This window comes from Phragmites australis, chromosome 3, assembly GCF_958298935.1.
Source record: "Phragmites australis chromosome 3, lpPhrAust1.1, whole genome shotgun sequence".
Lineage (NCBI taxonomy): Eukaryota > Viridiplantae > Streptophyta > Magnoliopsida > Poales > Poaceae > Phragmites > Phragmites australis.
In genome coordinates this window covers 30,204,514-30,228,377 of record NC_084923.1, presented here as the reverse complement: position 1 = coordinate 30,228,377, position 23,864 = coordinate 30,204,514, and the positions used below count along the sequence as shown (strand labels likewise).

At 47.9% G+C, this 23,864-nt stretch overlaps 1 protein-coding gene across 1 annotated transcript; it reads right to left on the bottom strand.

The window, feature by feature from the left end:
• Positions 1 to 12,207: 12,207 nt before the first annotated feature.
• Positions 12,208 to 21,873, bottom strand: LOC133912784 (4-coumarate--CoA ligase-like 7). Its single transcript, XM_062355693.1, has 6 exons — positions 20,787 to 21,873; positions 18,778 to 18,964; positions 13,290 to 13,435; positions 13,132 to 13,199; positions 12,625 to 12,727; positions 12,208 to 12,511 (listed from the first exon to the last, which is right to left on the bottom strand). The coding sequence occupies exons 1-6, from the start codon at positions 21,774 to 21,776 to the stop codon at positions 12,380 to 12,382; spliced, it is 1,626 nt and encodes a 541-aa protein (XP_062211677.1). The 5' UTR covers positions 21,777 to 21,873; the 3' UTR covers positions 12,208 to 12,379.
• Between the last annotated feature and the right edge of the window lie 1,991 nt (positions 21,874 to 23,864).

Sequence of the window (23,864 nt, the reverse complement as noted above, 5' to 3'; positions counted from 1 at the left end):
TCTAGTGCCCAGAACCAGAGTATGGCTACCCCTTCTAGGGCTAGAGGGAAGGATTTAGCCATGGTGGCCGGTCTGCCTCAGCTGGCCTCTATGGCGAGGGCGTAGGAACAGACGAACTCATCAGGGTCCAAATCGTTTTGAACTTAGGTAACTTCAGGGTCTGAAAGCCCTCCGGGAAGGGTATAGTCTGTAGGTCGGCCTGTAGGGGAGAGTCGTAGTCTTATAGAGGATCCTCGCGACATCGGCTCCGAGGCTCCGCAAGTTGAATGTGACGGGTCCTAGTGTTGAAGAGATCATCGGCCCTTAGGGCCCAGGTCGAAACAGTGCCGGTCGTCATGGGGGCGGCGGTGGTCGTGTAGGTAGCTTGCTGCTCGACCCACAGGGCCATCTATAGCTCCTCCATATTGGTCAGAAGTGCTACCAAGAGTGATTGACGCTTGGGTGGAATGGTGTTTTCAGCAATGGCACCGGCCGCAGCCCTAGGGGCACATCGGGGGCCTCGATATGTTGCTGTTGTTGTTGCTGGGCCTCCGAGGAAGGGAGCCCTTCGGCACCAGCCATAGCTATGGTCGTGGCTAGGTTGGTGGTGGCCGTAAGGCCCTCGTTCCTCTTGGTTGGGGGGCTATCGTCGGCACAACCTATGCTTAGTCGCCCGGACTTTCGCATAGGCATGACCGAGGGGTCGGCCACTGTTGCTACGGCCGTGGTTGTCTTCTTCTTGGGTGGTATCATACCTCTCTTAGCACTTCTGTGTCCGAGTCCCCATGGACGACGCGCTGTTGGCGCAAGAGATTGTCTTGTGCTAACAAGTACGGTGAGAATTTCTTCTAAGGAAGAGACTTAAGCTTAGAGATGAAATTTGAGAGGAAGGGGTAGTGAAAATGTATTGATATCAGAAAAGATTGGACCATGGCCTGAAGGCCATGGCCCTGTATTTATAGGGTTACCCCTGGCATAGCGTACAAGTTATCGCTACTAACAAAGATCTAGGACTAACCGAATTACATGGCATAGGTCCAAGTAAAACTACTTTTTACCTTACTCAAGAGATAATATTTACCGCAGAAAATACATAGGATGGACCAACCTCAGGGTCGGTGCAAGGCTGGTCACCAAATACGGCCTGGCGCCGCGCTGTCCTGTGTGTCAGGTGTCCTCCACTTGCGTCATCATGTCAGGATGGCATCCACTAGCCTTGGTACGAAATGCCGGTCACATCCCTGTAGGAGAAGGATGACCGGTCTTCCCCCTCTGATAGATCTTTCTTGAGACCTGATGACTCTCCCTGTAGCCTTATGGAAGCCTGCCCAAGCTCTGGAGGCTGGGGCTCTGGGAGGCATGGCTTCGGGACGCTGAGGCTTCCCCGTAGCCTGAAGGTCCGAAAGCGGCCTTTCAGGGGCTTAGTTCCAGGCATAGGCTAGCGCAGCCAAGGGGCCATCGGAGCTCCTTAACAATGACCCAACACCAATTAAAGCACAAAATCTTCTTTTGACTGCTTCTGAAGAACAGACTAAATACAAGGGAGCTACTGAGAAGAAAGAACATGGATTTACAATCCTACAACTGTGTCCTATGTCAAATGCAGGTGGAGGAAACTAGAGAACATCTTTTTCTTCACTGTAACTTCACAAATGAGATTATACAAAGGTATAGATGAAGGGCAAGCCAGAATAGCTTTTACGGCTAACTCTATGCCTTGTATTTAGGAAACAAATGAGATTTTCATATTAGGGAAGAGATAGAAGTATTTGAGGAAGGTTATATTCGGTTAGGAAGAGATATAAACAATCTAAGAAAGTAATATGGAGTTGGATTAGGAAAGTGTCGGGGGTAAATCCCTGGCAGTGATTCCGGGGTATGTTGGACAGTGGGTGCGTGATCTTTGTTCGAGATGTGTCTGCTGAATCTGTTTGTGTATGTGCAACTCAAGGACACCAGCGATTATCCAGGTTCAGACCCCCATTAGGGTAATAGCCCTACATCCTATGTATTCTCTTCTTTGGTCTAAGTTGGTTACAGATGATGTTCTTGCCAAGCCTTCTTCATGGCCTCTTTCCCCTCTAGGCCTCTCCCTTTTTTCTCCTTTTATATATCAGAGGGAGAGAGGATTTACACGTGAGTCAAAACATAGACCCATGCCTAGCTAGATCCTCCCACCTAGGCCCAACATTACTAAGAGCAGACGTATCTCATTTGCTCTTCGGCGCTACAGAGCATATCCGATCGCTCCACCGCTTGCATCATCCTGGTCGCCCAGATTGCCCTGTTCTGTCCCCACGTGCCGCCTGTGCACCTGCAAAAAGACCACCTGCCACGCCTGTCAGGCCTTCACATAGCATTTAATGCTACAGGACGGGACATGGCAGCTCTGCGTCGATCATGTTTTGGACGACCAGAAAGAGGACTTGGGGAAGGAAAATACTCGAGTGAAAAAGCATTTATTGTGATTTAGACTGTTTGCTCCTGTGACCTGGGGATTGGTCGTGGAACTTGGTCGGAGAGCCTGGTTGCATGGTCGCTAGGTGGTCGCACGGGGTGGCCACGATTCCGGACAAAACGTGGTATGCAGCACCTGCTAATATCTTACCAGCATGGGTTCGCCCACGAGGGGACCCCACTATTCTTTACACCGACAGTAGCCCCCAAGCTCCTTAACGGATGTGGTAGACTGAGCAGTTTGTCAGATGGTCATGGCTGGACCTAATCGAACCACTTAGGCCCTAGGTGAACATGAGTTCACCCAGGAAGTGATCAGCGATACGGTCCACTTTCGTGGTTAGTCCAAAATACTGCATCCCATGGGGAGGTTAATCGTCCATAAAACAAAGGATAGTGGGAAGAGAGAAACCTTAATGAATGTTGGATTTTGAGGGAGTTTTGGTTTCCCAAATGGACCTTGGGAGCCGGAGCGGCAGAACCAAGTTGATCCTATAAATGGGAGGACGGAAAGCTCCAGAAATCTCTACAACACCAGAGCTCTTGCGCTAGAGACCTTCACCTCGAGCCCCCACCAGAGTCTTTCAAACAACCACCACTGCATCCCCATGGCACCATGCACCAGAAAAGAGGTCGACTTTCCTAAGTCCAAGTGCACCGCCGCGAAGTTGAAGCAGATGTACGAGAATCGTCTGCTTCCACGCAGTCTGTCCTCTGGGTACCACCCTGGAGAAGATGTTCCTACTCCCCGCCATGGGGAGATCATAATGTTCGCTTCATTTTTCTTAGCCGGTCTCGTCCCCTCTTTCTCCAAGTTCTTCTGCACCATCATCTCTTTCTATGACATCTGCCACCTTCATCTGAACCCCAACTCCATTATTATGCTGAGCATCTTTGCTGACATATGCGAGAACTTCATTGGGGTCGAGCCATGTCTCGATCTCTTCAGATTTTTCTATGTAGCCAGGCTGTAGCCAGGGCCGACGACCAGGAGCTGCAGTTTCCATCTCTGAGACGGTGTCGCCAGCTCCTACTTGGAGATGAACCTAAAATCATCGTGGTCGGGCTGGAAGGAGGAGTGGTTCTACCCCACGACCGACGATTCCCTCGATAACCTTCGCATTCTCGAAGCGCTGGTGCGACTTGTAGAGAATTCGGCGAGCTCTCCTACACTGACCGCTGAGCTACTATCTCTCGGCGACCGGGTCAGGGGGCTAGCGAAAGCCAGTCCGTCAGGGTCGGATGTCATGCGCGACATCATCAAGCACCAGCTCTACCCCTTACGGCGAAAGGCGCACCCGGCCTACCTTTACATCGGAAGTGACGATGATACCTGGGAGAGCTCCGCAGGTAATACTTATAGGCGTCCCCTTGCCTCGAGAGGTTTAATCGAGTGGTGTTTTACTATCATTGTTTTCAGATCTTCCCAATGAGGTCATCGACCTGCGGGTTAGGTCGCTAATGGCGGCAGCCACCGGGAAAGGAGGCCCTCCGTTTATTCCTCTATGCAAGCTCCCTCTGGCGGAGAGGGCTCGGATTAGGCTGGTATGTTTGGCATTTTTCCAAAATTTCCTATTGCAAGTTTTTTCCTTGGTCAGGGTTTTATTTTCTAAACTATCTTCAGCATCTTCTCGAGTTCGATGCCCTGAGGCCAATAATCGATGAGGTCAATGAGGCCCTTCGGGAGATCGATCGGGAAGCGTCTGCCCTCACCCCGGATGCCCCCCATCCTAGGTGCGCTTCGCACCCAACTAGGGTGGGAGGCAGCCAACTTCCGCAGGGTCCGGTCGTGATCAAGGGTGGCGGCCCCGTGAGTGATGCCGGTCAGCAGGAGGCCGACCAAGCGCCCCGTGACCGGTCCAGGACCGACCCAGCGTCCCACGACCAGTCCGGGACCAACCAACCCCCCCCCCCCCCGATGAGATCCGTCCTGGACAAGCGTGGTCCAACCCTGCCGCTATGGACCTAGCGTCTGTACGGCGTGGGAAGAGGGCGGCAGAAGGGTCATCGGATGCAGAGGCGTCAAAATGTCCCCACGAGACCCTGAGCATCGGTGGCCCACCCGCGTGGTTGTCCTCTCCGATCGGTCGATTTGGAGGTTTTGTGAGGGCCAAGCTGGTGCTCCATCTTCCATTGCAGAGGTAAGTTTTTTTGGGTAGGTGTAGATACTTTGAATTGCTCTTGTCTTCTTGATTCCGCAACTTTGCTCTTTAGTCGTAGGCCCTCGGCAACCACCGCGACCAACCCCCCCCCCCCCCCCCGACGGTGCCCCGGCCTGATACCCCTTTGCCTCTGCCAGTGTTGGCTTTGCCCCTCAGTGTATTGACAGCGGATCCAGGCCCCATGGGCTTGGTCGAGGAGTCTATTTTGACTCATGACTTGCTCTCGTGGGTCGGTCATTTCCCGGTTGCCGTCTGCAAGCTGGTTAAAGAGAAAGAGACGACGACTAGTAGATGCGTCGAGCTGGAGAAGCAGCTGGCTGAGATGTAGAGGAGGTGCGGCGAGCTCTCCCAAGAGAAAGCCGCGCTGGCCGCCAAGCACTCCTAGCTTAAGGAGGATGAGCGCACTACCATCAACTTTCTCCTGCAAGCCTTTGGAGCGCTAGTAGATCCCCTGGGTAGCCTCGGGCTATGGATGATCGAGCCGAAGGATGACCGTTCCACCCGAGCCTGGGCTTACGCTCTCCAGGTCCTCGTAGAGAACTTCTCTGAGCTTTCTACTACCTTGGCATTGAGGGGAGCAGAGGACATCTCGCAGGCGGTGAGGGTGACAGCAGAGTATATCTTCCGGTGCTACCGCAGTCGTGACCCCAACTTTAACCTAGATTTGGTTCAGGAAGGGGCCACGGTTGCCAGACCATAAGCTGAGGAGATACTTCAGCGGGAGTGCCAGGGGGCGGTGGAATACTTGATGTCCATCTTCTGGGTGGACGCAATCGAGGAGTAAAAAACTTGATTGTAACCTTTGTTATATAACATTTTTTGAATGGAGCCCCCACGCCTTTGATTCCTGACAAGATTGTGTCGTTGTGATCGTAGAGTTCCCGGAGTGTCCTAGCCTTCCAGCCAAACCAATCCACTGCCCATGCTGATTGGCCCCCCAGCCCTCATCGAATCCCCAACCATATCCGTTGACCACCCTTCCAACCGATAATCCTTGGAGGTGGCGGCCAGACGTGTGCGGTGGTCTGTGGCCGAGCGGCCGAGTACGTCGAGCGACCTTCAAGGTGCGTTGCCCATACCACTCACACCACGTGATGGCCCTAGTTTACATAAGTAGGGTTCGTTCGACTGACACCAGTGTGGCTTACGCTCTGTTTTTTGACTAGCCTACTGGGAGGAGTTACTTAGGGCGCAGAGGGACCTAGAACAGGCGACCAGGGAAAGCGCCCAGCAGAGGGAGGAGTTCTACGATTGCCTTTGCCGCTGCCGAGAAGATTTCTATGCGGTGCGAAAAGAACTCGAGCGGCTGACCAAGGAGAGCGACGAGCGACGAGTGGCATTCTACGTCCAACTCAGCCGAGCTTTTACCCCTTTCGACTCGTTGGTTCGGTCCGCCGGTGTCCAGGTTCGTCCAACCCCTGGGAACACCATGACCGTTCATGTCGAGTGGTTTTTGGCAGCCTCCGAGGAGGTAGGTGGCCTTGAGCAAAGGATTCGCAAGACCGTCGGAGACCATCTTTTCAAGGTCGAAGTCTCCGGTGCCTGCCTGGCCCTTTCCTACGTCAGCGACCACTTCCTTAACCTGGATCTCTTACTAGCAGTCGGCGCCAATTTTGAGGGTGCTCGGATAACCGCGGAGGAACTCGGCGCCCGAGCTGATTCATTTTTGTATGCCGTTCGTTCCTATCTTTGGACCGTCTGGTTCAACCCTCTCAGGGGTATTTTTGGGTCCTAGGAGGAATGTCGTAGGCTTGTCTGGAACCCACCCCCGAGCTTTGTAATGACAGGCATTTGGCCTTTATGTGGGTCTTCTCCGTGTTTGGATGATGAATAGCCTTCGGAGTGCTTGTATCACTTAGGGAGGATTGCATCAAGCCGCTCGCGAGCAACATTCCTGGTGTTGAGGGAGACTCTTAGCGTGACGAGCCTTTTGGTGACGACCATCGGTCGACCCGATTTAGGACTTGTGTCCTTGTGGTCATTAACCCTCGGGCGCCTTTACCCTATCATCATGCAAGCGGGTTAGCTTTAGATCTCATCCCATCAATACGAGCAAGTGGGCTAAACAAATCTTGGAATTTGGCAGGAGACCGCGTTTCTCCATGGAGTCCTGCAACATAAAGAGTTCGATTACTTTAATTTGGAAAAACATACAAATCATGTCCACACTCATCCCGAAGGTCCTTCAAATAGACAAACAGGCTCGTCTCCGAGCAGCCTCATACATAGAGTTGGTGCTCCGCGAGCTGTATGATCGGCGGCTGACCACCTCGACACACCCGACCACATGAAGTCGGGAAACTGGAGGTCGCCAGTGACCTACGATCAGTTTCACGTATGGTGATCACGGTCGTGCCCGAGGTTAGGAATTTTAGGGCCGCTTGGGGCTTTAGAGAACGGTCTCACGACGTCCAGCCCCCAGACAGTGAAAAGAGGTGCTGGCACTACTCGCACCTTTTCACCTGCTCACGAGCATCCTGGGGGGCGGTGGGAGACCCAGCCTCCACGTCTGCCTCCGAGGATGTTAGGTAGCGCTATGCTCCCCTCATCCTGAGCGATGTATTTCAGTAAAGGGTTGTTGCTCCCTTCGTGGTAGAGGCGTCCCTCTACCAAGGAGGATTCTCACGGTTAGCCCACGTGACCTTTTCTGCCGACACATCGCTGTCAGGTGTTGCTTGATTCTGAAGGTAGTCCGAGATCTAATCCATCCTTGTCGTACCCAAATAGAGCAGGGTGATCACATAATGGCCACCCGAGGTCGACGGCATCGAGGGAGGCGTTGCCTCCAAAGGTGTTGCCTCTGGTGTTTCGTTTCCAAGCAAAGCATCCCTTTCGCTTCAGCCCGAGACCGCAGTGGGTGGCCGTATGAGTCTTTTTCTCAAAGATTTCAATCGGGACAGGTTCGCAAGAAGAAGCTAGATGGGCTAGCCCATTGGCCTGGGAAGAAGTCCTTGCGAGGGACGTGTGTGACTTCCCAGCCGATGGAGCGTTGCTCTAGCTTTCTCACGTCGAAGAGGTATGTCGCCATCATCTGGTCAGAGTACTGAAAACCCCTTGGCGACAGGGTTACAGCTGGTAGCGAGTCCCTCATTGCTAGTAGGTGTTTTTCCCTATGTGGGTGATGCTCGTGTTCCGGTTAAGAGACCCTCATACTCCGCTTCCTATTTAATAACTGGAAAAAAAACAGAATTGAACCATGTACCTGACGATGCATGGTCCTGCGCCTGCTCCTTCCTGGTTGGGGGGAAGCATGCCCCGCTTAGCGACCAGTACGACGCCGTGAACCTTTGAAATCCTGCAATGTAGAACAAGGATTCCCCCTTCTGATCGAAGGGTGGTCTGTATCAGGAAGGGAGAGGATTACCTTTCTAAGACTCTGGTAAGCTACCTTCCTTACTAGTACCCTACGGGGAGTGGTCGTTACTCGTGCCCAAAGTTCGAGGTGTAGACCTTACTGTTCATCCTTGGGTTGAACCTGCTCGGAGAAACGACACAGGGATTAGTTCCCCGATACTCTTTCGTTGGATCGAATCATACTTGCTCGATGGTTTCGGTTCACGTCACAAGGCTAGGAGGTGGCAGTCCCGGTGTGGTGAGCACTCATTCGGGTGGGACTGCTACCGAAGAAGCTCATTCCCCCAGAGCTTGCGGTCTCTGAGCTCTCCTTGGCGCCGAGAGTATGGATGCCTCTGTTGCCTCCTGGAGCCTTTGGATCCTGATCTGATGTCCTGAGTATGGGACATATTGGCTCCATCTGGGTCATACCCAATGAAGAACACCTCATAGCAACTTGAATCCTAAACTCGAAAATGTGCCCCCTTACCTGGCGCTCCAAATGTCAGGGGTAAATCCCTAACAGTGATTCTGGGGTATGTTGGACGGTGAGTCTGTGATCTTTGTTTGGGATGTGTCTACTGAATCTGGTTGTGTATGTGCAACTCAAGGACACCGGGGATTATCTAGGTTCAGGCCCCCATTAGGGTAATAGCCCTACATCCTGTGTATTCTCTTCTTTGGTCTAAGTTGGTCACAGATGATGTTCTTGCCAAGCCTTCTTCTTGGCCTCTTTCCCCTCTAGGCCTCTCCCTTTTTTCTCCTTTTATATATCAAAGGGAGAGAGGATTTACACGTGAGTCAAAACATAGACCCAGACCTAGCTAGAGCCTCCCACCTAGGCCCAACATTACTAAGAGCAGACATATCCCATTTCCTCTTCGGCGCTACAGAGCCTGTTTGATCGCTCCACCGCGTGTGTCATCCCGGTCACCCGGACTGCCCTGTCCTGTCCCCACACGCCGCCTGCGCACTTGCAAAAAGACCTCCTGCCACGCCTGTTAGGCCGTCCTGTAGCATTTAATGCTATGGGACGGGACACAGTTGCTCTGCACCGACCATGCTTTGGACGACTAGAAAGAGGACTTGGGGAAGGGAAATACTTGAGTGAAAAAGCATTTATTGTGATTTACACTGTTCGAACTCATACCTGCCATGCGATCGGAGGAGACTGGTCGCGGGGTTCGCTCTTGTGACCTGGGGACTGGTCGCAGAGCTTGGTTGGAGAGCCAGGTTGCATGGTAGCTGGCTGGTCACACGCTTGTTGTTTGGTCGCACGGGGTGGCCACGGTTTCGGACAAAATGTGGCATGTAACACCTGCTGATATCTTACCAGTGTGAGTCCACCCACGAGGGGACTACACTATTCTTTACACCAAGAGAAAGGAATATGGAGTTGGTTAGAAAAAGTAATATTAGATTGTGGCAAGGACTCTCCCTACCAAATGTATACTGCCCAGTTTATGTAGGGCGCAATAAAAAATAAACAAGCAGAAATCCTCTTCCCCTTTGTCTCCTCTCTTCTACCTCTAGTCTATTCAGCGTCTTTGTGAGGAACCGTCCAAACAGTATTTGAATTAATCATTAAGTTGATCATTTACTTAATCATGACTTCAACGATTAATCCGAATGACGCTCCGGTAGTCCCGGCACGTGTTTTGTTCACAAGATCGGAACACATACCTTCCAACATAATACATCACAACATAGCTTAATAAAGAGTGAGTAACTAACATTATATTACAGTTTCTTTAAACATGCAAGTCTCAAGTCCGGCCGGATACTCCTGGACCCACACAACACGAGGACCATACGGCTTGTGCCACCCGCTAAAGTGGACACAAGGGGGTACTCGTGACAACCTTTCTCAACCAGCCCCAACTGTGTGGATCATGCATCACTCGGTGCGGTGGTGCTAGAACTACTCCCGAAGCAAACTAGTAACACTTACAAGCCCGTCCGCTCACACCGTCGATGTTCAGGCCCACAAAGCCACAGTTGCGAAGGTATTCGGCTCGCCTTACCATTAGATCGGCATGTCGTGAGTAAGATAAGTGCTAAAACCAACTACCCTGACGATCGGCCTTAAACGATGCAAGCGGTCTACGGTGCTCGCGTTCCTCTCCCGAACTACCCCTAGGACTTTCCTTCGAGGCAGACGTCACCCCTAACACTACCCACATCTCGTCTCATACTCATCACCTATCCAAACAACATCCACATAACCATATACGTGAATAAGTAGTAAGCTCTAGGCTCGCGAACAACAGTTGAATCATTGCTCGTCTTCTGCCGAGGACCTATGCATTTCTAAGTATTTTGATCGACTCTTAGACATTTACCACATTACCAAGGCTACAAGGATATAGATGAACAATTCAAGATAGGGATTATACAATCAATATAGGTTCTACCCATAAAAACCCGACATCAACTCCCTATACATGCAAACCTATACATAAGTATAGTTTATCAATATTTAGATTTCATTCAATTCGATAAATGTGCAATATGATAGATGCTTGCCTGGCTGCTCAGGTGGCTCCTTATAGTTACCCATGCAACATTCACAGAAATTCGGAAGATTGGAGTCGTCTTCGACCACGGTCGTCTCCCACTCTGGCGCCTTGTTCGCTAAACAAGAACGCGTGCAATGATGAGCATGAATGAATGCAATAAGGTATGTCACAATGCTCAACAACATGCTACAAGTATAAGATACGCGAAATGATGCAATACTAAATGTTCTAAATGAAATCCGGAAGATAACAGCCATTCGGAGTATCTGGGTTGGTTCGGAGTATCCGGGTTCGGACCCTCCGGGTGAACATCCGGAAGAGACGCTATGTTACCGCCTTTTGCTTGCCTAGCCCGGAGTATCCGGGTGAATCCAGAATATTCAGGTTCCAGAGCCTCTGGGCCACCCTCCGGTGATGGCACTCGGTTAGCCACTATTCTAACTTAACCTGGAACCTCCGGGTTGGGCCGGACTATCCGGGATGTGCCACACACTCCGGGTGAGGCTTCGGGAGGGGCTCTCGGTTATTCGTTAACGTAGCTACCCGGAATCTCCGGGCCACACACTCCGGGTGAGGCTTCGGGAGGGGCTCTCGGTTATTCGTTAACGTAGCTACCCGGAATCTCCAGGCTAACCCAGATTATCTGGGTGATACAGACTTGTGTTCTTCCACAACTTTTCCCCTCGGTGATTCGACTCACTTTACAAATCTGTGCTACACAAACGTGTATATGCCCAATCCAAAGGATTAAACCCATCTTGCATTCTAAACCCTAACCAATTTTGAACACAATTCGACGGACGATTTCTGCTAAACCATATTCGAGTCAGCCCAGAAAACTGCTCTTGAGTGGATTTTTGGTCGATTCGAGTTACGATCTTTTCCAAGCCTAAAGGGAACATGCTAGGGGTAGTCCAAAGGCCCTGTAACTTACTCATCAACTATCAATACAACTCTAGAGCTCATATTCGCCTAAAACTCCATTTTTCTCCAAAAAGCTCAAGAACACCAAGAACTTCAAGAACTACTCGAATCTTCCATGAAAATGAAAATGAATTAGATAGATGAGTAGCTCATGAGCTAGAGAATGCAATGGTACCACATGCGTATCTTAAATCCTCCTCTTGAGCTCGGATTTGAAGGAGTAAGAGAGAGTTTGAGAGAGAGGGGTGCTCCTCTTGCCTTGGCCGGTTGGAACTCGGGAGCAGGTGGGAGAGAGAGAGAGGGAGTGGGCTGCTGCCCATAGAGAGGTGGGGTGGTTGGCCCACATGTGGGTTCCATACTTTAGAGAAAATGGTCCGTTTTGAGTGCGAATTTCATTCTTTTCCTTTCTGAATTTCTTTTCTCTCATCCAATTGATATTTAACGAAGTGCATTAATATTTCGAATTACAATTACGCAAAAATAAATATAATATTTAAAAAGCATAATTATACTTGATTGCTTGATTAAGAATTTAGGACGTGACAATCTTTCCCTTGGGTCGCCCCTCCCCATCATAGCCCCTGGCCGGAGGTTGATTAAACCTCCTGTCTTCCATAACTACGCACTAAGATCAGGCATCAGCCGTGACATAGGTTGTGATTTTTTTTTGAACGGACAGTTGTGAATACTCTTATTTCTTTACGAAGAGAAACAGTATGCAGACCTAGAAATTTCATTGGTGCTTATAAAAATGGACCGATGGTTCTCCGTGCGTTGGTCCGACTTCAGAAAACAGAACAATGCAGAGTATATGTGACAGAATGCCAGTTCAGTTACGAGCAAATACAGAACGGTAACTGGGCATAAATCATAATCTGAAGTTTTCAGTGGTGTTCCACTGGACTCCCAAAATCGCCAAAACGTGTAAAAATGGAAGGGGCAACAGGGCTGTACGTGTTCCATTGGGCCATGGTAATATTGCTGCAATCTCCCGTGGCCGATGTTTTATAACCGGCTGCTACTACTTTTAGGAAGCGTCACGAGCTTCAGCAGTTTGCGCCTCAGTAACTTGCTAGATGGCAACCGCGGTATCGAATCAACACAGACAACTTTGCGTATCTTCTTGTAAGGGGCAACCTAATAATAGAGAATTTAATTAGCATATGTAAACATGCTGTGCGTGATCTGACTATTGATTCAATATGTTAATGCGGATCAAGAAATTAGGTAGTACGTGCATATGCATATACCTGTTTGGCCACGAATTCCATTACTTGGTCTTCTGTCAGACTGCTCCCCTTTTGTCTTACAACAAATGCCATAGGTATCTGTCCTGCTTCTTCATCTGGGTACCTATAGATAGATGAATCGATTTGGATCTCAATCAGATAATTTGTAAGGTATAACTAAAACTTCAGTAACAATAAGCATTCTAAAGGCCATTCAACTTGTATAGTATTCGCATATCTACTAATACAGATAGTGAGATTATGCATAAGTGATCTGGAGATTATATCCTACATTTTTTTCTTCTAACTACAAATTCACAAAGAAGAGGGTGACATCTTGTCACTTAAAATAATATAAATATTTGTAGTTATTTAACTTTTCAATATTTAAATGTCAACACAATCTAAGAAAATGCTGCAATGTAATTTCCTAATAATACTATGTAACCTAAATATTATTCAAATGGATCATTAAACATAATTGTTGGTCAAATTGTTTGATTAATTATTCATTTGAAGAAAACATACGGGACAACTGCTGCATCAAATACCCCTGGGATCGTATGTAGAACATCTTCTAACTCTGCTGGTGCAACCTAAGTGCAAAATAGAAGGATTGCATATATTAGGGGACTGATGTTAATTGAACAACGAAACTAAACTATGACAAGAAACTTGTTAAGTACCTGATATGCTTTGTACTTGATTAGTTCCTTTAGCCTGTCAATTATATAAAGGAATCCATCTTCATCAAAATAGCAAAGGTCACCGGTTTTAAGCCAGCCATCAGAATCAAATGCAGGAATGTTTGGCTCATTACCACCAACATACCCTATGATTGATAAATGATTAACATTGTCATGAATAAAAAGGTCATAAATAATTACTTTGAATTATTTTTACAACATATTCTTGCTTAATATAATTAATTTAAATATTTTCTTATATTTAATTAATAAAGTGAAGTTATCTAGGAAATAGTCTTCTGATAACTCTATTGCTGAAACTTTCATTTAGCATTCTACATTGCGTTATGGGACAATTGTGGATACCATTAAAATGATTAATTATATTAGAAATTTAAGTGACAAAATTTGCTTTTGATCACAAGATAAAGTTTTATGATGCCCAAAGACATACTAACACTAAAAAATAACTGAAAATTTATAAGGACATAAAAATATGTCAAATTATCTAAGACAACTAATTAAAAAATAATGGATAAACCAAAATTATTGTGCAGGTTTAATGGTAATCGAAATTTGGCATTATTGTAGAAATATATATTATACTAGCGTTGAATCTGAACATTAATTGGCCTTGGAATTGTATTCCTTTATTTACTTTGGAACGTTTAATATTTATAATATGCCGAGTAAACTGTTTTTGTAAGTCATATGAAATAAGTTTTATTTTGTGTGTGTTAGATATAAAAAATAGAAAATATTGTTCAGCTTTATATTCCTTGTAAGTCTTTACTGAGTTCTTGATTGTATCCCTACTACAGAACACCATATAAGTGCTGCCACTTTCAGTGCCGGATCAAAGAAACCGGTACAGAAGATGTATCAGTGGCGGTTCTAAAACCCCCGCCCGCGATCAAGGACCGAGGAACTAAAAATCGATACTGATACTATTTATAATATGCCAAGTAAACTGATAGTGCCGGTTAGTATTAAAAACCGGCACTGATACCGGCACTGATACTCTTCCGGATCCGAATTTTTTATGTAATATGGTTTTGGCTTGTGCCCGAGGTCCGGCTGGCTCGCTCTCTCGAACTTATCCTCACGCGTAGCCCTCTCTCGAACTTATCCTCAGCTCCTTCGCTCCTCCATTCCAGCTCCTTCAAACTTATCCTCAGAACCTCTCTTTCACACAGTGTCACGTCCTGAAATCCGTAATTGTGTGTTTTAATCCTAAAACATGCAATTTCAGCTTCATGTTCCAGTTTGGGTCACTGGAGCACCTCACTTTGAATCAATGAGGTGGGAGAAGGAAAAACTAAGAGAAATAAAAGAGCTAGAAGCAAGTCTGGACTTTCCTCTAGGTAAATGGGGCCCACTTGGGTGGAAAATATCTCTCTATAGGTGGGCAACAACACTCTCTCTCCCCCTAAAAAGCTTGCCCATACGTACTACTCACCCACTCCACCAGATAAGGCTTTTTGATGAAGCAAGTTGGAGTTGGCTGTCTCTCACTCTCTCTCTTAGGCTCCTTTTTTTCCCTTTGGATCCCTACCTCTGGGAGCAAGATAAAGGTACGTATGTGGTACTCACGTGACCACCAGCTCAAGGATTACTCGTTCATCCAATTCATTTTCAGTTTCCCCGAAGGAATTCGAGCTGGTTCTGAACTTGTTTGGTGTTCTTTTGGAGAAGCAAGGAAGAAGCAGTTTTTCCTCTCTTCTCCAAGCCATTTTCCGTCGTTTCCTCCTTCAACTGGCGGTCACCAACCTCAGCAAAGGACCTTGGGTGAGTCTGCTAGGCTCCCATGGCAAGTATGCTCATTTTTGGTTGGATAGATCTTGAATCTGGAACTAGGGTGGCAAAGTTCTTAAAGTTCTTCAGTCTGCGAACAAATGAGGATTTATGTGGATTTGAGTTAGGAATCATATTGCTAAGCGGTTGAGCAAAGTCTAGACCCTGTACATCCTTCTAGGCATTTTTACTTTTGATTTAGAGAGACTCCCAGGTTAGTTTAGCCCAGTTTTTCCCTTCGTAATGGCTGCTGTTCTGAAGTTGCACCAGCCTGATTTACTGTAGCGCCCGAGTACTGTTCACACGAGCACCCCGGTACTGTTCACCCCGGTCACTCCGAGCACACAGTTCACCCCGAGCACTCCCGGGTACTGTTCACCCGAGCACCCCGGGTACTGTTCACCCCCGAGCACCTGAGCACAGTCACCTCCGAGCACTCCTGGTACTGTTCACCGAGCACCCGAGCACGGTTCACCCCGAGCACCCGAGCACTTCCCGGGTACTGTTCACCGAGCACCCGAGCACGGTTCACCCCGAGCACTTCCGGGTACTGTTCACCTAGCACCCGAGCACTGTTCATATCGAGTACTCCTTGGATACTGTTCACCCCGAGCACCCGAGCACGGTTCATCCAGGGTACCCCGAGCACTGATCACCCCGGTATCCCGAGCACTGTAGCAGTGGTCGTAGGGCGGTTATCAGGCTTTTTTGGAAGCTGGTATCTTGTAAAATTCATAGTTAATTTGTACGAACTCCAAACTTCATGAGACTAGTTGCGTTGGCTTCATAGGAATATGAACTACATGTTAAAAATGTTGAAACTCATTAAATACGTTCTGAGAATTTATCTATTGATTAAATGTGTTTCAGCTTAGTTAAAGCACAAGTAGTCAATGCCATGTTCGAAAATCGTGAGACCACTGGGAAAACTCTTATTTTGCACAGTGTGATTTGGGAAAAATATTGTCATGTATTGTGGAGCATATTTTTCTTATATGGTCGCATTTCATACATGCTCATTACATTGCACGCGTTGCTCTCTATAGTGAACGCCGATCCGTTGATCCCGGAGGCCGTGGGCGATCGTGAGGCGTCCCACCTTTCTGATCCAGGGCAGCAAGGCAAGCATCGTTCATATTGCACCGTGTCTACTTGAAAATTTAATATGTTATCTACGCTTATGTATACATTGCATGTGTCGAGTACCAAGTTGGGTAGAACCTATGCCGATGCATTATCCCATTTCGGTCACGTGTCATGTGTTGTTCCTAGGAGCCTAGTGGTGTCGTCGCGGTCTAATTTTAGTTTGCTATGCTTAGTGGTACTTAGGCTTTCCGGTAGAAGTCGACGACGGCGTCCACCGTTGTCGCGAGCCTAGGGCTTATTACTTGTTCACACTTATGGTTGTATTGATGATGAGTCGGTTTGGTGAGTGGTGAGTTGAGACGAGGTGTGGGCGGTGTTAGGGGTATCATCTGCTCACGAGGAGTCCTCAGGCAGTTCGGGGAGGGAACCCGGACACCGTAGACCGCTTGCACCGGTTAAGCACCGACCGTCGGTGTAGTCGGCTTTAGCACATACCTTACTCACCACATGCTGATATAATGGTAGGCGAGCCGATTACCTTCGCAGACGTGGTCATGTGGGCCTCGTCATAGACGGTGTGAGTCCGGTTTGAGTCCGGGCTTTTAGCGGTATTAGTTTGCTCGGGGAGTAGTTCTAATACCGCCGTGCCGAGCTATGGTTGATCCACATGGTTGGGCCTGGTTGGGAAAGGTTGTCACGGGTACCCCCTTGTGTGCATCTTAGCGGGTGGCACAAGCCGTATGGTCCCTGTGTCGTGTGGGTCCAGGAGTATCCCCCTGCAGGGTGTATAATCAGTTCGAACTGCCGCGCTCTCGGTCATGAGCATCGCTATCGCTTATCTCCACCGAGCGACCATGTTTTGGTCGTAGAGTTTCGATGTGGGTTGTGGCATGGTTGGATTGGGGTGGTTTGGTGGGTATGTGGTTGGTGTTTTGGTGGGAATGGTTTGCTTTTATACACTTGTTGTTCATATATCTGTTCTGATCAGTTGGTTGGCAGGGTTTGAGTCGGTGGTTGGTTAAGTCAGTTGCTTACACCTAGAGTCTAGGTTGCTTACCGCTTAATGAACTTAAACATGTCTTAATCCTTGCTACAGCTTTAAATGCATGATCCTTGGAGTCGAGAATATATATACTCATACTATGTAAGACTTGCTAGTACCTTCGTACTAAGGGGTGCTGCCCTTAAGTTGTTTTCAGGTCCACAGGTTGGCGAGGAAGAGGCAGTGTTCGGCTACTTTGTGCCTGCCGATCAGGGTGGCGGGCATGAGTAGCACCTTCTACTCCGAACTCCGGCGCTTTTGGTATGGAGCCTAAGGGCATACGGCTCCATACTCTTTTGTTGTATAGGTTTTTCTTCCGCTGCATAGTTGTTGTTGTTGTTGTTGTTCCTCTTTTGTTGTAAATTGTGGAAGCAGTTGCATGTTTAATAATGGTAATCCAGTTTAATTATTTGCTCTCTATTAAACTGTGTTGTGATATTTGAGTTGGAAGGCATGTGTTCCGATCCTGGGCACAAAACACGTGCCGGGACTACCGGAATGGTATTCTGGTTAATCGTCGAGGTTGTGATTATGAATAATGATCCTCCTGATGATTAATTAGAATACTATTTGGACGGTTCCTCACACACAGCCTCTCTCTCCTCCCTCTCTCTCTCTCTAAGGCAGCGATTTGCGCTTCCTTCTGGTGGGGGCTTGGAGTGGAAGACCAAGGATGCGCCGAGATCTGGGGTACTTCGTCTCCAAGGCCGTGAGGCAGACCAAGGACACACTAGCGTCGGACATGGACGCCTACATCTGGCGGCTCAAGGAGGAGCGGGGCAAGATTGAGGTGTTTAGGAGGGAGCTCCCGCTCTGTGCGTGCCTCCTTGCCGATGGTGAGAAAACCTATTCTTTTTCACTTTGTGAGGTAAGATTTGGGGGGCAGTTTTTTATGCTGCGATGTGGTGGCGTCTGTGCAGTGATCGATGTCATGAAGGTGGACGCAGAGAAGAAGAAGAGCGATCACAAGGAGGAAGATGTGTTTGTATGAATGGATCTGTTGATTGTATGGATTTGATTGTATGAATTTGTAGGATGAGATAGTTGATCTGTTCTTGTATGAATTTGGATGATGAGATAGTTCATGTATTCACTGCCGGATTGTATGGATTGTATGGATTTGGATGATGAGATAGTTGATCTGTTCACTGCCGGCGGTGGCACGTCGGTCGGCGAGAGGAGCGGCAGCCGAGCCAGCTCTCGAGCCGGCTCGATTATTTTTTTGGGCTCCCGAAACTTTTCAATACCGGTTGGAGCCTCCAACTGGCAGTGAAAAGAAGTTTTTGTGTCGGTTCCAAACCCGGCACTGATAACTATCAGTACCGAATAATCAGTGTCGGTTCAAAAACCAGCATTGATAATATTTTTGAACCGGCATAGATCTGTGTTTCTGTAGTAGTGTATGTTCTATTGATGATAGAGTGCCCTTGTTTAAGTGCATTTTTTTTCTTGGTTCTTAATCGCGTTTAAGAACAATATGCTGTTATGTGGCACTTTCTGGTTCCATCATTTAATTCAAAATCTAGAGAGATAAAAAGATATGTACTGCAGATATAAGTAAAGTACCTAGCATGACACTTGGACTTCGAATAAATAACTCTCCTTGCTCATTTGTCGATAAGAGTCCACCGTTACTAATGTCAACAACCTTGGCTTGAACACCGCTACACAGTCGACCTGTTGATTTTACACGACGACATTCTTGACGGCTAACCATCTTTGATATCAAGCCACCCTCAGTTGAGCCCAATGCCTAAGTAGTATAGACACTATCAAATATCCATTGAACACATGATTATGGGTACATCTTGAGAGGGAGAGATAAACAGAACCAACTAAAGGACGACATGCAAGTTGAAGCATTAATGAAAATGGAAAATGATAGTAAGTAACATAACTATAATAAAAGAGGCAATAATGCTTGATACACATATCAAACAACCAAGTCTAGAACTACAACCCCACAACAGATCATGTCTAGGGCTAGGAACCTAGGACACAACACCCAAAGCAAAAATAAATACTAGACCGAAAATACCGTACTTATTGTAATAAGTGCCTAACATAATACTACACCATAGCAGAGGCATGGAAATGCTAACAACTATACATGGCATTTCAAAGCAACCTATTAATTTATTTTTTGATAATGGAATATGTAACATATCCCGGCCTCTACATCCCATTAATTTCTAGTTATCAAGCCTCTCTTAATTAATATATCTTTTATTTTTGAACCTGTATCAGCAAAATGTTACCGGAATTGATAAACCTTCCACTAACTAACTATAATATACAATAAAGCACATCATTGCAACCACAAATTTACCGTAAGTAGAGAAATTATTCAGAAATGCACATTTTTTGGTTTCCAAAGGAACTACATGTTCAGTTAGTTAAAGTAAAGGAACAATGATTTTTTTTCTTCTCACGTCACATATAAGGGTCATTTGGATACTAGCAGATTAACTGAAACTTGAGTATTTTTTTTAAAACCCATATTTGTATCATTTTCATATGTTCAATCTATACATACATAAGGCAAACCATGGGATTACATCTAAATCAGATAAGCCCCTGACCTAGAGAAATCAAAGCAGCTTGAACCAACTAGATTTGAAGCGACCAATGATTCATCCAGTCGCACAATTGATGGGAAATATTTGGGGCATCAGATTACGTTGTGTGATGGTTTATACAGCTTAAAAGGCCCTGCGAAATATATAGATATTTCAGTTAACTACTCCTGCATTTACATGCTTAAATTTATAAATACTTTTTAAATAAACCGTGAACAATCGAATACTCCCTGGTTTGATAAATTATTCAAGATTATATGTGATCTTTACGATGACAAAGCTTTTCATAACAATGATTCTAAGCTGTCCCTTAACTGTGGTTGAAGTGGGTACTTTATGTATTCGGTTTCTACTTATTGTGTTAGACATCAGCGCAATACCCAATACAGACCCTTGAATGATTTCCTTTTCCAATTATGTGCCAACATTATTTTTTCTTTTACGGTTACCAAAATAACACACACGCACACATCACCACACACATGTCATACTCACACACTCGTGAACGAGCCTTCTATCACACATCTGCTAATAATTCGTTGAAAATACTTGTGTGTGCTAATATAATTTTAACAAATATAATAAAATGAAAGTAGTTGTGATTACAATACTAACATAACTCGCATGTGTTATGTATAAATAATTTTTCAGTACACCTCCCCAGTCCCGAATCACTTTACATTTGCAACCACTCTGTCTCACTAGAAAAGCATTCAGCTTTCAGGAAACATTGACAGGCAGGACACATGCTGACCACGAGATAATGTTGCTGGCCTGCGGCAACACACAATGGGTACTAACCATGGTTAAGCCGTCAGAGGCCAATGGAAAACCACAGCTATGGATTCTGATTTGCAATTTTCGATAGCTTCACGGTTCTCGTGTGCAGAATGCAAAGAAGCGAGCATGCATGTGACCTTATGGCGAGGAGTGCTATTTTCTATGAAAAATTAATGCCACAGACGTCGTTTTGCAAGGCAGAGCGTACGTACTTACCAAGGACAGATCTATGTCAGGAAACCTTTCGTGGAACGCTGACGCCGCTGCAGTGCTCAGCGGCGCACCGCCACAGTCGACCCGGACGAGATCCGGGAACCCCTCCGGGCCAACGCCTCCCCGCGCCATGGCAACCACCACCGGCGGCGCCACGAACATCTGCGTGGCTCTGCACCTCGCGGCCGCCGCCATCACACCCGCCACGCCACCGCGGGGCGCGGTAATCACGACCGTCGTCTCGGCCATCAGGACCCCGCGCATCAGCATGTTGAGGCCGTACGAGTTGAACATAGGCACTCCAAGGAGCGTGACCACGGTGCCGCTGGGCGTTCGCGGCCGCGCCGCGCCGATCTGGAGCGCCGACGCGATGATACGCCTGTGCGATTGCGCCACCGCCTTCGTTCGCCCGGTCGTTCCGGACGAGTAGCCGATTGCCGCCACGTCGGACTGCCGCACCTCCACAGGTGGCCCGTCCTGCGACGGATCTTGGCCGTGAAGAAAGGACTGGAACTGCGGCGACTCGAGCAGAATGATGGTCAACTTCCCTACTGTGGGGACCTTAGCGACGGTGGCGGCGGTGGCGAAGACGATGGATGGGTTGCATAGGCCGACGGCGCGGGCGACGTCGGCGGCGGTGGACAACGGGTTGACCGGGGAGACGATGGCTCCGATGGACATCACCGCGAGGTAGATCACGGGGATGTCCAGGCGAGTCGGCGCGAGGACGAGCACGACATCGCCCTTAGCGACAACAACAGTGCTGCGCAGGGCCGCAGCGAGGGAGCGGACGCGGGAGAGGAGCACCGGGAACGATAGCGTGGCGCCGGTGGACGAGTCAACGAAGGCTGGGTGCGCGGGGAGCGGCGAGGGGAAGCGGGACAAGGCGAAGGACGGGAAGGAGAATGGTACGTGCTCCGGCGGGAGTGGGTTCGGCGGGCGCAGGCTGCAGAACGTCCTCGTGGCCGGGCAGAAGCCGCTCCTCGGGTCCATGGACACGGCAGCGCGAGCACGCTCGTTTGCGCCGCGGCAGGCAGTAGCGACCTAGCTTTTGGGAAATGGGGATGCGTGATTTTTTTCCTTTTCTTTTGAGGAAATGGAACTGGCAATGGATTGGATTGTGCTAACACCTGCATGTACATGCTATAGCATGTACATCCATATTTAGTAAAGTTTGGTCTGTAGATTTCTAGCATTTAATTTTTGCAATCTTTTACTATGTGGCAAAAATGAAGCAAAAAATTGACAATAAAACCATAAATTCTTCCCCTTGTGCACATCAGGCATGTAAGCAACTGCTTGAAAAGTTGTAAGAAAAACAGAACAGATTCACAAGCAAAAATAGAAGGGACAGTTTCTTTTATACCATTGGAAAGTTGCCCAATCCTAAAAAGCCACTAAAAACTGGCTAATACTTTAGGTGCCACTCTTCTTAAACTTTAGACCCAGAAATGCTATTTTTAACCATTTTCTGGTAGTTAAGTTGTGATGGATATGTGAAAAGACCATATTGCCCTTATGACCCACATGTCAATAACTTCTTCATCTATTCTCTGTCTCTTCCTCATCTGCTCTGAGATGCTGCCGATTGCATCGTCCTCACCGTGCTTGCCGTCCCCAAGATTTGCCCCTCCCGCTAGGGCTCATTGTTGGTGGGTACCTCATCTTGCTGCTGGTTGACACCGGTGTGCTGCATTCGGAGATGGCGGTGGATTGGACCGACGACTTCTTCTCTGAGGTCGAGCAGAGGATTAGCGAGCCTTGGCTGCACGTGTGGATCTAGGCCACCGCCGCCATGTCCAACATGGGACTCTTTGAGGCTAAGATGAGTAGCGACTCCTTCCAGCTCCTCGGCATGGCCGAGCATGTCCTTCACAGCAGTTGCACGTCACTGCTAAACCCACTGTGCTGCCTGCCAAAACCCACAAGCACAAACCCAAATCCGACACGTCTGAGCCTCGAGGAGATAAGGAGGAGGTCACACGACGCTCCTTCGACTGAATCCTGCCAAGACTGAGCGTCATCGAGTCGCGAGCCATGTTCTTTTTTGACACTGACAAGTTTTCCTGCCTCTCCAAGGTTGTACCGCCTCTCTGCTACTCATTTGTCTGATCAAGCCCATGGTGAGCTCCGTAGGGTCACCCAATGCCTTTTGCATGTGTTGGTTGGCCCTCCGCCTGTCAGCGACTCACTCGTCCTCACACACCAAGCTCCGTCGTGACACCCCACTTGCCGTCAGCCTTATTCCGGTCAGGCCCCACAGTCAGGGACCCCTCAGATGGGTTCGCGTGCATGCGCAAGTGCTATTTCCGCCCCACCCGCTGCCCCATGCAGGTGCAGCACGCTCCTCTGCAGTGCTCTCCTTCACCCGCTGCCCGAGCAACACCCACGCAACCAAGCAGTCACGCCGCATTTGGGGGGCCGCGCTGCAACCCTAGTGGCCACACCAAGGGGCAACCCACACCTGGATCCGGCTCTCCCAGCTGCACCCGAGCGCCGCCGCCCTACTCCCTGTCACCTCGCATGCTGAGGCTAAGCCTGGATGTGTAGCCACCAATCAAGACACAACAAACGAATGGTTGAAGGAGGAGGCAAGAGTAGGATAGGTATTTTGAAGTTTGACTAACGGTCCACCCTAGCAGAACTGACGATAGTGGCATTTTCGGTCATTAAATTTAAGAATCATGACACCTACAGGATTAGCCAGTTTCTAGTCGCATATTCGGGATATGGAAAGTTTCCAATGGCATGGAAGGGATTATCCCAAAATAGAACCATGTGTAAGCAAACCGGATTGATATATTCCAAATTTTAAGCAAAAATCATAACTGCGTGTGAACTAAACCATGGATTAAAAACCATGTTGGTTCTCATGGCCGATATTTTTTTTAATATCGTAAATTCCACCTTCAAGGTTACACCATCGTCAAACATATAGAAAAACCAAAAAAAAAAAAATCTTGGTTTGTCACTTCACAACTAGAAACTGGTAGGCAAATCATCTTAATCTCATAAGCAAATTTCAATAACTTCATGAGAATCTATAACATATTTAAAAGCAATATTATTCAAAATAAAATC

What these genes read in the sequence shown, in the direction of transcription:
- LOC133912784 (XM_062355693.1), bottom strand. Translation starts at nt 21,776, where the DNA reads ATGGACCCGAGGAGCGGCTTCTGCCCGGCCACGAGGACGTTCTGCAGC. An exon ending in TTTGATGCAGCAGTTGTCCC is followed by an intron (nt 12,728 to 13,131) that starts GTATGTTTTCTT and finishes ATCTATCTATAG; the next exon opens with GTACCCAGATGAAGAAGCAG. An exon ending in TGGAATTCGTGGCCAAACAG is followed by an intron (nt 12,512 to 12,624) that starts GTATATGCATAT and finishes CTCTATTATTAG; the next exon opens with GTTGCCCCTTACAAGAAGAT.